The sequence below is a fragment of the Vespula pensylvanica genome, chromosome 18, assembly GCF_014466175.1.
Source record: "Vespula pensylvanica isolate Volc-1 chromosome 18, ASM1446617v1, whole genome shotgun sequence".
Lineage (NCBI taxonomy): Eukaryota > Metazoa > Arthropoda > Insecta > Hymenoptera > Vespidae > Vespula > Vespula pensylvanica.
The window spans coordinates 2128158-2143910 of NC_057702.1; the positions used below are offsets into that span (position 1 = coordinate 2128158).

General features: G+C 35.9%; 1 protein-coding gene across 6 annotated transcripts in view; it reads right to left on the bottom strand.

Moving 5' to 3' along the window:
- LOC122635638 (protein gustavus) overlaps window positions 1-15753 on the bottom strand; it is an 80537-nt gene that overhangs the window by 20880 nt on the left and 43904 nt on the right. Inside the window, exons 1-2 of one of the 6 annotated variants that reach the window (XM_043826074.1) lie at window positions 5517-6301; window positions 1521-1595 (exon numbers count right to left, since the gene is read on the bottom strand). The exons of 1 other annotated variant lie outside the window; for it this stretch is intronic. In XM_043826074.1, coding sequence (XP_043682009.1) covers window positions 1521-1595; window positions 5517-5545 — 104 coding nt within the window. In that variant the 5' untranslated portion in view covers window positions 5546-6301. Of the gene's footprint in view, window positions 1-1520; window positions 1596-5516; window positions 6302-15753 lie in introns of those variants that run through there. 4 more of the 6 variants (XM_043826075.1, XM_043826072.1, XM_043826071.1 and 1 more) reach the window with 4 other exon arrangements.

Sequence of the window (15753 nt, forward strand, 5' to 3'; positions counted from 1 at the left end):
AGAGAGAGAGAGAAATACTCTTTCAAAAAGGAAAACTTCATCGAAATAACTTCTATTACAAAATAGTTCGACAATGATCGTAAGTTATCCACTCAAAAGTGAATGCAATAATAATCTGGAAAGAGTTTTTGGATAATTTTACTTCGTTCGTTTCGAACTTATTTTTCTTTCTCCTAAAAAAAAAAAAAAACGATTTGAACATTTTCACGCCTGTCTACGACTGGTCCGATTGATTAATCGATAGAATTGATATATCGAGCGATATAAAAACATTGGGAAAAAAATTGATCGAAACGATTAACTCTGTCTAGGAAAATACACCTTCTCAATGATTCTCTTCTATAATATTTTTTTTTCATATGACATTACTCTACGATTCTTTGGGACGCAAATATTTCCGACGAAAAAAGAGGTAGACGATTGTAAATTAAAACCTACAACGACGGATTAAATAAAATTCTACTATCAGATTATTCTAAATGCTTCAATAGAAACGATTGATTCATTTCCACCGTTAGATCAATCGAATTAATTGTTGTAAATATCGATAAAAAGAATAAAAAAAAAAATTATAACAAAAAACAATTATACAGAAAAGGTCGCGTGAAAATTTATTTCTCGTTCGCAAAAAGGAAAAGATGGAAGATAAAGATAAAGATAAAGAGAAAGATAAAGAAAAAGAGAGAAAGAAAGCATAAAGTATCTTTCTCTCGCGCGTTAATTAAAAATGCTACGAAGGAAGTCGTTGTCATCGTCATCGTAGTCGTCATCGAGTAAGAAGAATAAAACTGAATGAAAACAGTTGCCATTACCGAGCTGGTGCGTTTCCGATGATGTATATGTTTCTGGCATCATTTTATGTGGCTTCTCTACCTCTATCTCTCTATCTCTATCCATCTATCTATCTATCCATCTATCTATCTCTCTTTCTACGATGACGACATGATCTATAAGTTGATCTAACGTACTGGTCTAAAGAGGCTCGGACTCGAAGACCGGCCGGCCCATTTCGCGTTTTGCTTCGCTATTTTCGCGTGCTTTAAATGTAAACCAAAACTCGCCCACTCGATTCGAGATATATAAACCCTAACACATTTCATTCATTTCGTTTCGTTTCGTTCAGTTTAGTTTAGTTTAGTTTTTCGTTTCATCTTATTTCATTTTAATTCGAGTTCCTCTTTCTCTCTCTTTCTCATGTTATTGTCTAACACGAGAGATGAGAGATGAGACGCACGTACACTTCGTGTTCTTTATCTTTCATTCTTCTCTCTCTCTCTCTCTCTCTCTCTCTCTCTCTCTCTCTCTCTCTCTCTCTATCTCTCTATTTATCTATCTCTGTGTCTCTCTGTATCTATCTCATTTCTTTTTCTTCCTTTCATTCTTTCTTTCTTTTTTCTCTTTGTTCCTTTTTCTTTAAAATTTTTATCTCCTACAAGAAATATATAAGGACGACGATCATATATCGCATAAGCGCGTTCCCCATAAATGAATCACGGGAGATGATTAGGATTGAAACGTACGCTCGTTTAGCTCTCTGAACGGTTAGCTGTCTGTACCTCGTGTCTTCATTTTTGCTCGCTACGAAACGGTCCAGTCTGAAAGAAAAAAATAGAAGAGGAGTCATTCTCCACGTTTCTCTTGATAAAAAAAACCTACAATAGAATTTTCTACTTCGGTTTAAAAAAAATTCATCTCTCCGAGCATCTAATCTATCAATCTATCTATCTATTCATCTATCTATCTATCTATCTATCTATCTATCTATCTGTCTATCTATCCATCCATCTATCTATCTATATATCTATGTTTTCTTTTTAACCATTTATCCATCGAATCTTCCTAACAAGAAATTTTCGTGTTAAAAATTTCCTCGATCGTCGAGATTTAAAAAAAGAAAAAAGAAAATAAAAGAGAAATAATAATAATAAGAAGAAGAAGAAGAAGGAATAAAAAACAAAGCGATAACAAAGAAAAAGAAAAAGAGAGAAATAAAGGAACAAAACCCTCAACTTTCATAATCGTACCACCGATAAAATTCGATTCTACGAACGTGATACACGTCATATTACACGTTTACGGAGGGAAGAGATAAGGACACATTTTTTACGAGGCTTACACGAAGAGAGTAGCAAACGGGATGTAAAGTGTGTCATCGGACTAAAATGACTTTACGGAGAACTCTGAAAAGTAAACTAACGGATACGAAGTTATATTATACTTATAGTATAATATATATATTATATATAGTAGATGAGGAAAGACGTTAATCGTATATAAAGAAGACGAAGATATTTTCGATCTTATTGTAATGATAAAGAAAAGTTCGAAAAAAAAGAGATAGAGATAAGAGAGAAAGAGAGAGAAAGATAAACACACACGTTTCTTTTTCGTAAAGGTAATTCTCGTCTGGAATTTCAAAAGCAAATGGCCGAGCCCTACGAAACAAACCAGCAGACCAGTTATCGTGTATATATGTGTACTTTAAAAAAACTCTATAAACAAAGAAGAAATAAATGAATGAATGAATGAATGAATGAATGAATAAAGAGATAAAGAAAACTCAAACGAAACTCAAGTGTTTTTTTGAATTATACAGCGAGTACTAATAACACATATATAATCTACGAATGAATAGAAAATTAGGAAACAAAAAAAAGAAGTAAAATAAAATAAAGTAAGTAAAAAAGAAAGTCGTACGAGAAAGATAATTCTCTGAGTCTTCTTTACTATTATATCAGCCTATTCGTTTGATTTTTTTTCACGTTTACTCGAACACGTTCGAATTAATATAATACAATATGTACGTATGCATGTACTTATGTACTTATGTATCTCCCTTACGGGAGAATTTATAATATGCTACTCGTGTCTTTCTCGAGTTATCGTCATCGTCGAAAATGGCCGTTGGAAGTCGCCGAATATTGCCATTCTGGTATGGGTATTAGCATATATCCAGGAAACGCGTGACACGAATGCAAGCTGCCTTCTCTCTTCTTGTCCCTTCGATGAAAAAAAAAAGAGAGAGAGAGAGAGAGAGAGAGAGAGAGAGAAAAGAAAAAAAAAAAAGACGAAGAAAAAGAAACTGCCAGGTATATTTTTTCTTTCTCACCTCCTCATCATTACTCTTTATTTTATTCGCTTGAAAAATCTCAATCTCTCGAACGTTTTATCGCGATCGAAAATGATTCGATTCGAAAGATCAAATCTCTTGTTAATTCTTTTTCATTTTTCTTTTTCTTCTTTTCACAGATATATGTATATATATATATGTGTGTGTGTCCACAGTTCCGTTCGTATTTCGATATCATAGTTAGTTGTTGGAAGGAAGCATATAAGAAAGGAAACGAATGGCTCCGTAATTTCCTTCCTTTCACTTCTAATCGTCGCGTCGATTTAAACATCTAAGAGAAAGAGAAAGATACACACACACACACGCACACACATATATATATATATAAAAGAAACGATGTGTATATTTTCACGTTCATTCACAGCATTTCCTAGATAATCAATTTACACCGAAATAACAAATTAATCCACATGGAACGCGACAAAATAACAGCAACGATCGATTTTTTAAAATACATTTTTATCTCATCGATACTTTGCAACGAAGGCAATCAAATTATTGCAAATTTCTCTCTCTTTCTCTCTGTCCTATATAATCGATTAGTTTGGAATGGTGTCGACCAAACAATGAACATTTTTACAAAGACAAATTTCTTCTCCGATGGAAAACGATACACGAGGAAGACGACGATGACGATGATGTTGACGACGACGAAGAAGAAGAAGAAGAAGAAGAAGAAGAAGAAGAAGAAGAAGAAGAAGACAACGACGATGATGATGTTCCTTTTCTTTAGACGTTGAACCTGACTTCGAAATAAATGTTCTCTCTTACGTTCTACGATAAACTCGACTCGTAAACGAGACAGCACGTGTGCGGATAGCGTACACTTCTATTATTATCACTTTAAAGTCTCCAACGCGGCCAAGAGAAAGAGAGGAGAATATTTTCTCTATCTCTTTCTCTCTCTCTCTCTCTCTTTAAGTACACACATACACACACGTATATATATATATATCACTCTTTCTCTCTTTCTATCTTTTTCTATCATAGATCTCGTCGAACTTAACTTATCCATCGAGCATTTGGCTTCCGGCGTAGTTTTCGTCGACGTTTATCGTTCGCACGCACGTTTGCCTCTGGTATCGTTGAAGCCATTGTTATGTTATTAAACACGTTGCAACTACGTTAAGGAAAAGATAGAGAATAAACGAAGAAGAGGGTAAGAGGAAGAGAAGAAGAGACGAAGAGAGAGAGAGAGAGAGAGAGAGAGAGAGAGAGAGAGAGAGAAACGCAGAAAATATGTTTACAAAGTGATTTAAAATTTACAAGTGCGTTGTTGAAGGTTAAAGTTTAAAAGGTTACTACAGTCCTTTGGAACTAATAATATATTTCTACGTACGAACATTGTAAAACAATGATTTCATTACGATTATCAATAATAACTGTTATCGCGACGTTATTTAATTACGAAATTATATCAAACAGTTTTCACGTGGAATTCATTACGAAACCTTTCTTTTTTCTTCTTTCGTTCGTTCTTTTCCTTTCTTCTTTCCTCGGAAAATAAACAAAAAAAACAAAAAAAAAAAAAATCATAAACACGCGCGTGTACACGCAGAGGACACACGTAGTTATCTAATCGAATTACGCATTTATGTGATATAATAACACACGATGACTAATAGCACGTAATAAACAAAATGTTTATATATATGAAATATTTAAGAAAATAAAAGTAACGAAAGTGAATTTCAATGTTTCCCCTTCGAAACGAATACGGTGTCATTGATCCTCTGTTGATTTTCTATTTACAGAATACTCTCTCTTTCTCTCTCTCTCTCTCTCTCTCTCTCTCTCTCTCTCTCTCTCTCTTTCTCTCTCTTTCTCTATCACGGAAAATAACGATCGACGCACGATCGGAGCCAGCCTCGCCCCAAGCGAAACGATCGATCCCGCGACGACGACGGCGTCGTTGCGATCGAAGGGTTGCTTTTACGCACACATAAAAACACACATTTTCACCCATATATCAAAAAAGATAAAGAGAGAAAAAGAGAGCCAAAGAAGACAAAGACACACGACGCACATAACAAAGATAACAAACGAAAGATATTCTCTCTCTCTCTCTCTCTCTCTCTTTCTCTGTATCTCTCTGCACGTCACACGAACACACGAGATAGAAGATTATCTCTCTCTCTCTCTCTCTCTCTCTCTCTTTCTTTTTTCCTCTCCGAAACGTTGTCTGGAACTTTGAACATTAAGTTGCACACTTAAGGAAAAAGAATAAAGAGAAATTATTCGAAAAAGAAAAAAAGAAAAAATAAACAACACAAAATAAACAAGGAAAATACAAGAACTTAATGACGACACAACACGCGAGTCTTTAATTCTTATCTTTTTTTTTTTTTTTTTTTTTGGTTTTTTTTTTTTTGAAGACGTAACTTACGTGCGTCGAGCCTTCACCGCCCAATCCATATTTCGTAGCACGACGACGTATCCGACAAACGTGACACGACGATGCTTCTCGTGATCTTGCTTTTATTATCTTCTTTCTCTTCCTTCTTCCTCTTATTTCTTTTCCTTTATTCAATGTTTTCCCTTGTCTCCTCTTCTTTACGAAATAAGAGAAACACCCCCCCCCCAAAAAAAAAAAAAAGGAAACGAAAATATTGCACACTTCGCACACCGCACACCACTGTTTTCTCTTTAACGTTTATATTATATCCTTACTTATATTTATCATCCACCAGGTTCTCCTCCTCCTGCTGATTATATATATATATATATATATGTATATATGTACGTATGTATAATATATAATATATACGTATTATATATTTCCTCTTCTTTTCTTCACCACAAGTTAAAACGCATTAATAATAACATAATATATCTATATCACCGTTTTTGTTACGAGATGGAGGTATAGAAAAGTTTGAGGAGGAAACTTAGTTAGAGATTACAGACGAGGATAAGAAAGGAAAAAAAAAAAAGCAGCACGCGTTTCGAAAGAATCGACGAGACGCACGAGAGCGAACGAGCGAACGAGGAGTCACTGCACAGACCGAACGGAGACTGACGGCGTGGTACGTGCGCGCCCACTGCGGCGCGCATCGAGCGCCGCCCCGTGACGAACGACAATCCGAAGATACCCGAGCTCGGCCGAGTATGATAGCTAGTGGTGGGGGTTGCGAGGAGCGCAGTACTCGGTACAGTCCTGTAGCGAGCACTTCGTATGCCCCTCCTTGAATCAAATACAACAACCCTGTGTAGTGCTTACATTGGCGTAGCTATCGCTTTATTTTATTATATTATTATTATTTTTTTTTCTTTTTCGTATAATATAAGTACTTTGCTGTTTTATAAAAAAAAAATAATCTGTACCACGGATATACGTATACTGTATAAACCTTCTGAAAATTATTTTAAAGGAGATATCCACGCGGACGAAGAGGTGGTTCGTCTTTTTTTTTCCCTCGTTTTCGTGATAAAAAAAAAAAAAAAAAGAAAAAAAAAGAAAGGAAAAATTGCACGATCTTACGATCGAACTAACTTTTTTTGTTCATTTTCGTGTTACTTCCGCCGTCTCGATAATTTTAGCGAATTATAATATTACCGATGGTTCGTGTTAGTCGTCAAGTGTATACGCCAATGTTACCTCGACGTTATCTCGGCTCTGCTGCCGAAATATTTATTCGAGGGGACTGTACGATGATGGAGAAAGATAGATTGATGTACGAGAAAGAGAGAGAGAGAGACAGAGAGAGGGAGAGAGATAAAGAGAGGGAAAGAGAGAGAGAGAGAGAGGGAAATCAGAAAGGGATTCGAGGGTTCTCCCTCGTTGCAGTCGCGGCGCGTTTCACGTAGACGACCCCTCCCAAATTCAAGCGGTCGGCCGTCGAATTAAGCCTGTAAAAATGTACGTGCCTGCACAGAGTATCGATATATATATGTAGAGAGAGAGAGAGAGAGAGAGAGAGAGAGAGAGAGAGAGAGAGAGAGAGAGAGAGAGAGAGGAAGAGGGTGAAAGAGCGAGAGAGGAGCCACGGAACGTTTTATGCGCCATCGAAAAATTGCCTCCAGCTTTTCGACGACGAACTTTTCGCCGACGATCGATCGATGAACCCGTTCACCGCCTATTAAATTCTCTGCATCGTTTCGACCTTGGAAACACGTGGAAATAAAAGAGTAGATATATGTGTGTGTATCTATATGTATATATATATATATATATATATATAGAAAGAGAAAGATAAAGATAAATAGGAAGGGAGAGAGAGAAACGTTAGTTGATGGAAAATTGAAAAAGGAGAGATAAATAAAAAGAAATGGGGAAATAACGTAGAGAGAACGTCAAAATGTTCTCCTTTTATTCTTCCCTTTTTCCTCTTCTTTTTTTTTTTCTTTTTTATATGAGCATCCCGATGATGGGAAGATCGATAGAACGAAGAAGAGATTCATTTGGATAAAAGAGAGAAAGAGAAAGAGAGATAAAGAGACAGGGAGAGAGAAAGAGAGAGTGAGAAAAAGAGAGTACGGAGAAACCCCATAGCCTCCTCCCTTGGATCTGATATTAGAGGACAGGGTGCAGTGGGGTCTTTCGAGGATCCCTCCCTTACCAGCTGTTCTTTCGTTGAGTCAGCCTGACAAAAGAGAGATGGCCGAATTTGCTGAGCCATTTTATAACTCTCTTCGATAACGTACGAATTATTCCTCTCTCTCTCTCTCTCTCTCTCTCTCTCTCTCTCTCTCTCTCTCTCTCTCTCTCTCTCTCTCTCTCTCTTTATATATATATATATATCGTTATTTTGCAAAAAAAATATTCCTCTATCATTTTCCTCAAAATTAACCATATCCTCGTACGTATATAACATTTTTATCACATACCTCATAAAATAAAATTGGTACATTATCCTTTAATAAAATAATACCTTCGACGATAGTCGAATCATCCGAAGATAGAGATTATAAAACTACTGTTCTAAAAAGAGAGAGAGAGAAAGAGAAAAAAGAAACAAAAAAGGAGAGAAAGAAAGAGAGAGAGAGAGAGAGAGAGAGAGAGAGAGAGAGAAAGAACGTTTCAAGGCTAAGGATTCTCGAAGACGAAGATTTTTTTCTCCCTCTCCTCCTCCTCCTCCTCCTCCTCTACCCCCCTCCATTTAGCTCGAATAATATTGCCAGGTAAAAGGAAGTCAGATTCGCTCGATGAGGAGACCAAACCGAATGACAAATGTCTTTGATGGTAGATCGGTGGTAAAAGGGAAAGGTGAAAGGACTCTGAAGGATGACGATACGTCACGTGAGAGAAGGGTCCGTCCCGTCCGTCCGGTCGTTCGGTCGTTCGATCGTACGATCGGATCGGATCGGATCGGATCGGTCGAACGGTCAGATTCATCCTAACAGAAAACTGAGATACGTTCATGATTTAAATACTTAGATACACGTATACACACACGCGCGTACACAGGTATAGAAATAGAAATTTTTCTTAGCTTTTTCATAAAGAATGAATCGTCGAACTTTCAGTAAGTTCAGAAATATAGTACGAGTTTCTCGAGAATGGAAGACAGCTCTCAGTAGCACAAAGCACGATGTAAAGTTGAGAGAATGTGTGTATGTGTCTGTGTGAGAGAGTGAGAGAGAGAGAGAGAGAGAGAGAGAGAGAGAGAGAGAGAATGATGCAGGATATATCAAGGACCGTCTCGTCTCTTTGGAACGGAGGACTCGAGAGCAGGTATTTAACCTCGGTGGCAGCTCGTCGGGCGTCGACAAAGGGGAGGGTGATGGCGGGCCCACCTGAATCCCTGACCTGAGATTCGAAGTGGATCTCCAATGAAAAAGAGAGAGAGAAAGAGAGAGAGAGAACTCTCGCACCGGCTCTCTATCTCGGCTTTCGTCTACCTGCCCGCATGCTTTTCCATAATGCGTCTGGGTCTGAACAATGGTGAAACACATCATGAGCGTTTGAAACTCTGTATGTATGAAATTGAAAAAAGAAAGAAAAAAAAAAGAAAAGAAAAGGAAGAAAAAAGAAAAAGGAATTTCGAATTTTACAAACGTTGATACGTCCGTAAGAATCTTCTCATTCGATTAATTTCGAATAACGACGAAATAGAATTTCTCAAACTTTTTCTATTGAAACCCACACGTCGCTAATCCGACGTGTTTAATTTTCTAAGATATTTCAAACTGAATTGATTCTATTAATTCGAATTGTAAACGAAACGTTTGACATAAAAATATTATCATTTGATCGTGTGCACAGTGAGATTTCTTTTCTCGTTTTTCATTTTTCGTAGGTTCGTCGTTGTTCATCGAATTGTACGAATTAGATATTCGTGTTATGCGAGAAAGGGACTAGATAATGTTCTCTTTTTTATTCTCCATTTTCTTTCTTTTCTTTTTTTTTTTTTTTTTTTTTTTTTCAAGAACATTGCACCTTTACTTTAGTACTTTTATTTTTTTCCTTCTTTCTTCCCTTCTTTTTTTTTCTAACAATTTGTAAGAAGAGAGAATTCAACCGGGAACCGCGGAATTTCGAGGCGAGTGCAAACTCCCGGAACGAAGAACTCGTCCAAGTAGTAAAAGAGAAAGAGAAAGAGAAAGAAGGAAGAAAGAACGGAAGAAGGAGATGGAATAAAAGGAGGATAAGAAGGAGGATGAAGAAAGAGGAAGGTCATCGTCGAAGCGTGTTGCTAAGTCGAGCAAGAGTATTGTATGCAGATCGTACTTAGCTGTGTAATTAGAAACATATGAATCGGTTCTAGCAATGAAATCATTTCGAATGAATTTATCTTTATACATTGTTTTTCCTTTCTTCATTTTTAACAACGAGAAAAGAATACACGTACACGCGCATATATATATATATATATATATATATATATATATATATAATACATATATTCTAAAAAGTAGAGAAAGAAAAAAAGTTACAAACTTACAAAGAATAAAAGTCTATCATTCGTTGAAAGATAAGATACGATCAGCTGATAGGTAAGGATCTCAAGGGTACCGTTAGAAGATCCGATCGAATTCGTTTTAGAAATATATATCAACCTACTCCTCCTTTTTCTCTTTCCTCCTTTTATACCTGTTGTTATTCCCGAAAAAATAAGTACCGTTTACTTTTAAAAGGAGGAAAATGCTTGATTATCGAACTACAGGCTGCATCGATTCTTCGGAGGAAAAGGAAGAAGAAGGACACGCAAGGAATGACGAGTCTTTGTGCTCGGGTCCAGTCCTTCTCTCTTTGGAGAGAGAGAGAGTGTGTGTGTGTGTGTTCGTGTGTGTGTACATATATATATATATATATTTGCTGCTTGAGGAAGTAGGAGGAAGGAGGATGGAGAGAAGGAAGGCAAGTTCTTAAACAAGATAGAAAGAGAGAAAGAGAGAGGAGGTGAAGGTGGAGGAGGAGGAGAGGAAGGAGGAGAAGGAGGATGCTGGGGATGTGAAGTGAATGTCAGCTCGAAGGTCGGCTTTTGTCAGAAGCAATAAGAATGAGAGAGATAGAAGTACTGAGAAAAAGAGAGAGAGAGAGAGAGAGAGAGAGAAATTCTCAGCACGAATGGCTTCTCAGAGATTATCTCTCCTTCTTTCTCTTTCTCTTTTTCTCTCCGTCCTTTTCTTGTTGGATATACTAGCTACCTAGATCCATTTATACGTTCAACGTTGTAGCCTGCCTTCGATAGATAGTGTAACAACGAGGAGGATGACGAGGACAATGACCAGAGAGTCTGATCATTGGGACCAAAACGTACCGAGGGTCTTGACAAACAGCGAATGACAAAGAGAGAGAGAGAGAGAGAGAGAGAGAGAGAGAGAGAGAGAGAGAGAGAGAGAGAGAGAGAGAGAGAGAGAGAAAGAGTGAGAGAGTGAAAGAGTGACAGAGAGAAAGAGAGAGTGACAGAGAGAGAGAGAGAGAGAGATTGATGCTAAGAGTCGAGAGACCTCTCCTAATATGGTACAAATTGTCGACGATTAACCACGACGATGAGCTCCGAAGAAATTCCTTCAACAATCTTGCAACTTTTTTATTTCTCTTTATATCCTAGAGTTCCTACAAATGAGATCTATCGTCTGGAAATATTCAAAAGAGAGACAGAGATAGAGATAGAGATAGAGATAGAGAGAGAGAGAGAGAGAGAAAGAGAAAGAGAAAGAAAGAACGAAACAAAAATTTCGTAAGTTAATTAATCAAGAATATTTATAGAAATTTTTGTGTTCGAGAAAGAGAAAGTGGGAGGAGGAGGAGGAGGAGGAGAAGTTGTTCTCCTTCCAAGTCTTTGAAAATGATCAAAAGTAAGTTAAATCGGGATTAAGAATATCGAAATCTCGAGAATCGAACGCATAAAGACAAATTGTTACTTGGACAGAGAGAAAGAGAGAGAAAGAGTCCATTGTTGTATTAGTATTTATGAAACACGTTATTAATGTTGCCTCGAGCAACGTCACGACACAGGAGCGTAGAGTATACGAGTATATGTACTTACTCTTATTGTCAAGAGAACGAAGGAGGGAATGAAATACTGCGATCAAGATTCGTTTCTGTTGGAGAACAGATAACACGCGTGTCGCGAGAAGGGACAATGACCAACATCGTGGAGGAGGAAAACTATCTCTTTCTCTTTCTCTTTCTCTTTCTTTTTCCCTTTCTCTCTCTCTTTTTCTCTCCAACAAAAGGTGTATAAGATCGAAACAGCTGATACACGAATTATATTTTAAAGACTAATAACGATCGTGAGAAACGTGATCGTGTAAATCGACTAATACACGTATATACATACAGATAGACATATATACGTACATGAATATACATATCTGAATTGTTAAATAATAATGATAGAAAATATATTGAAAGAGAGAGAGAAAGAGAGAGAAATAATGATTAGAAATTTTTATAAATCGAGTTCATCTTGATATAACGTTATCGGATAATATAGTTTCAGGGTTTTGTTTTTGTTATATTCAAATTTAAAAAAAGAAAGGAGAAGATGTATATATATATATATATATTTATATGCGTGTGTATGTGTGTGTATTAGAGAGGATTAGACTTGAGCTGTGGTCGTAACGATTCAAAAGCCCTATCTTCATTCGTACTTCGTTGAAAGGCTAACCGAAATGAACTCTTGACTTCGCTCGAGCAACGTAACGAGTTTTCAAAGGATCTCACTGTTTCTCTTCCTTGAAAACGAGAATTTCTATTGGGGAGATGTAAAAAAAAAAAAAAGAAAGAAAGAAAGAAAAAAAAAAAGAAAAAAGGAGAAGGAAAATAGACATTCTCTTCACGAAAAAACTTTACTCTTGCTTTCTCTTTCTCTCTCTTTCAGCCACTTCTTCCCTCCCCCTCGCCCCCCACCCGCCATCCTCCCCCAACGAAAAAGCTAAAAAGCTCGTGATAGTAAATGAGTAAGAAAAAAAAAAAGAAGAAATGAAAAAAGAAAAAAAATAATAAAAGAATAAAATACAATAAAATAAAAGTACTAAAAAAGAAAAAAAGAAAAAGAAAAAAAAGGTTTAAGTAAAAGGAGACTCGAGAATAAAAAGTAGAAGTAGAAATAGAAATAGAAGTGGAAGTAGAAGAAGAGGAAGCAGAAGAGGCTGGAAAAGTCGAGGTGAACGTTCACTACAAACGACGTTTCACCGAAGGCGACGAAGCCTCTAATTTTAATAATTGGATATGGCCTCTCTCTCTCTTTCTCTTTCTCTTTCTTCCTCTCTATCTTTTTTTGCACTCGTACATACTAAAGGGTCTTCTCCTTCCTATCCTTCCTTTGAGAAACAAATCGTCCAGGTATGCAACTGCATTATTTCCCATCTACCCTTCTTTCTTTATCTTTACATCCTTTACCTTAAGTCTTACCCTTTTCTTATTCCCATTACTTAATACGCCCTAAACTTATCCACATCTATATATATATATATTTTTATTATTCTTCCTCGACTTATGTTATGATCGATTGTTTTATTATTATATTATATTAAATCGTATTTTTATAAAATATTTTTCGTATATGTATATATATATATATATCTTCTCTCTCGGGTATTTGATTTTATCTATATATTGTTAAGAAAAAGAAACGTTTCATCCAAAAGATCAGAGATATAAAGAAACAAAGAGAGAGAAAGAGAGAGAGAGAGAGAGAGAGAGAGAGTTGTATATATGTATGCACCTACGTATGTATGTGGTATGTATGTACGATCAGAAGATACAAAATCTTTTTGAGCTTAGGTTCTCTGTTAGGATATCGCAGGTAGGGTAGACATAACCCAAAGGGAGATTCTTTCTTTCAGGTATACAAGGAATCGTTGCCCTTAAGAAAAAGTTTTAACGACGGTCGACTTCCGTTCAATGACTCACGCAAGCTTGGGAATATATATCTGATCGTACAGGTATATATATATATATATATATATATATATATATATATATGTATATATCTACAAGATGAATCAAAAGTCCCTACACAAGGCCAAAAATTCTTAGACGATATGAAAGATCGATTATTAATTTTCTCGAGACCTTTCATTTTTTAGCTTTTTAGTTAGACTGATAGTTTTACAATCAGCGAGAAAAAAAAAAGATCAAGAAAAAAATATATTAATCTAAAAATATGTCGAAAAAGAAACAATTGATATTTACAATCGTCTAAAAACTTTTATGTTCTTTTCGATATTTGTCCTTATTTGAATAAAGTAAAGAAAATTTTGAAGGAAACTCCTCTAAAAAAATATAAGAGAAAGAAGAGAAATCTAGACAAAAATAGAATAGAAGATAATGGCATATTGTCTCCCTTTCATTCAACTTTCCACGTGACTGTTATAGTACCATCAACTATTAAGAATAAATCGATCGCTATAGAAAAAGAAGATAATGGACACCGACAGCTGATCTTTCAAGTTGAAACTGTTGATTCTGTTTAGTTCTATCAACCATCATCGGCTTATAGAAAGCGTGCTTGATAGCCTGCGAAAAATCGACCTGCTTTTCCAAATCTTTTCTTTTTTTTTCTTCTCCTATTCCTTTAAAAAACCTTTCTCTCTCTCTCTCTCTCTCTCTCTCTCTCTCTATCTGTCTCTCTTTCATCGAGTCCCTTCTTTTTAATCTTTTCTTCTTTCAACGTTTTTCTCAAAAAACTTTGCGGAAGTCTTTTTGCTATACATTTTACGTTCTATGCTTTCAACAAAAAAAAAAAAAAAAAAAAAGCTTCTCTCCTTTTCCTTCCTTTTTTTCTTCTTCTTCTTCTTCTTCTAGATGGATGAAAGATCTTGTATTTCAAAGGGGTGTCTCGTTAAAGGACTTCGTCGAAGATATTATAAGAAAAGAGGAATATAAAATTAAAAAAACCAAACATAAAAACAAGCAAAAAAGAATAAATAAATGAGTATAAAAAAAGGGAATAGAAGTGAACTGGATGAACGTATTCAACGACTTTTTTCCCTTCGATCATTTTTTTTTTCTTATCTTCTTTTTCTCTTCGTTTTAATAAAAAAGAATCACTTTTGAGATAAAAGTAAGATACAGACCGTGATGTGTTTACATGTATATAATACATGCTCTCACGTATCTCTCTCTCTCTCTCTCTCTCTCTCTCTCTCTCTCTCTCTCTCTCTCTTTATCTTTTCTAGGAGATAGAATTTTTCATTGTAATCGATATTCTTGCATTTTCTCTTTCTCGTCTTTCTCTTTCTCTATCTCTAGGTTTCTAGCCACACAACGTCGTCTCTTCTTCTTCGTCAATTTCATCTTCGTCGTCTTACTAAGTCTTTTTCCTTTACTTTCATAGAAACGTTTGCTCCATATTATTTACTCTACAGTACGTGATTTCTCTTCGCGAAACGATTCCCTCCTTTCTACGATTTCCTATTCTCGATAATTTCGAGAAATCAATTTTTATCGTTCTAATTGAACGTTATCACAAATATTAAGACAATGATTATCACGACTGAAAACTCGAAATACAATCGAGACGAAAATTAATCAACGTTTGGCCTAAACGTTCAAGAAAAAATCAAGAAGAATAAAGAATGAAAGGACAATGAAAGAATCATCGTTATTACGATCGATAGTATAAATATATACGACGAGCCGATAATCATAAAAGTGATTTAACTTTATAAATAATAAATTAAGAAAAAGCAAATGAAAAGCAAAAAAAAAAAAAGATAAGTTCTTTTTCTAGAAACATTTTTTTTCAATACACGATTAATTGATTCATTGATTAAATAAATTAAATCGATATTAAAAGAGTAACGTGAAAATATTGTCAGACTATTCGTCATGGGAAATAATGTATATAAACGAAAGAATATTTCCATATATCGATCTGGATGGGATCTGGTTTTGGATCCAATGGAAAGTTTTTTTCAAATTCGGTGTCTTTGACCTGGCCAGACGATGGACAGACGAAACGAAAGAAAGAAAGAGAAAGAGAGAAAGAGAGAAATAAAGAAGCACTTTCTAGATGATTCGTGTCGTCGACAGGAAGCGCAGCTGGTCCCTCGATTGGCCAGCTGTTGATGGAAGGTTTAGGTATGTCGAGCGTCGATCCACAGCCGTGAGAAAAGGACGGACTGGTCTGTCTCGACTACTAGCTTCGTGAAGCCGAGCCTGTCGACGAGGAAGACCTTCAAGGACGTACATAGTACTCTCTCTCTCTCTCTCTCTCTCTCTC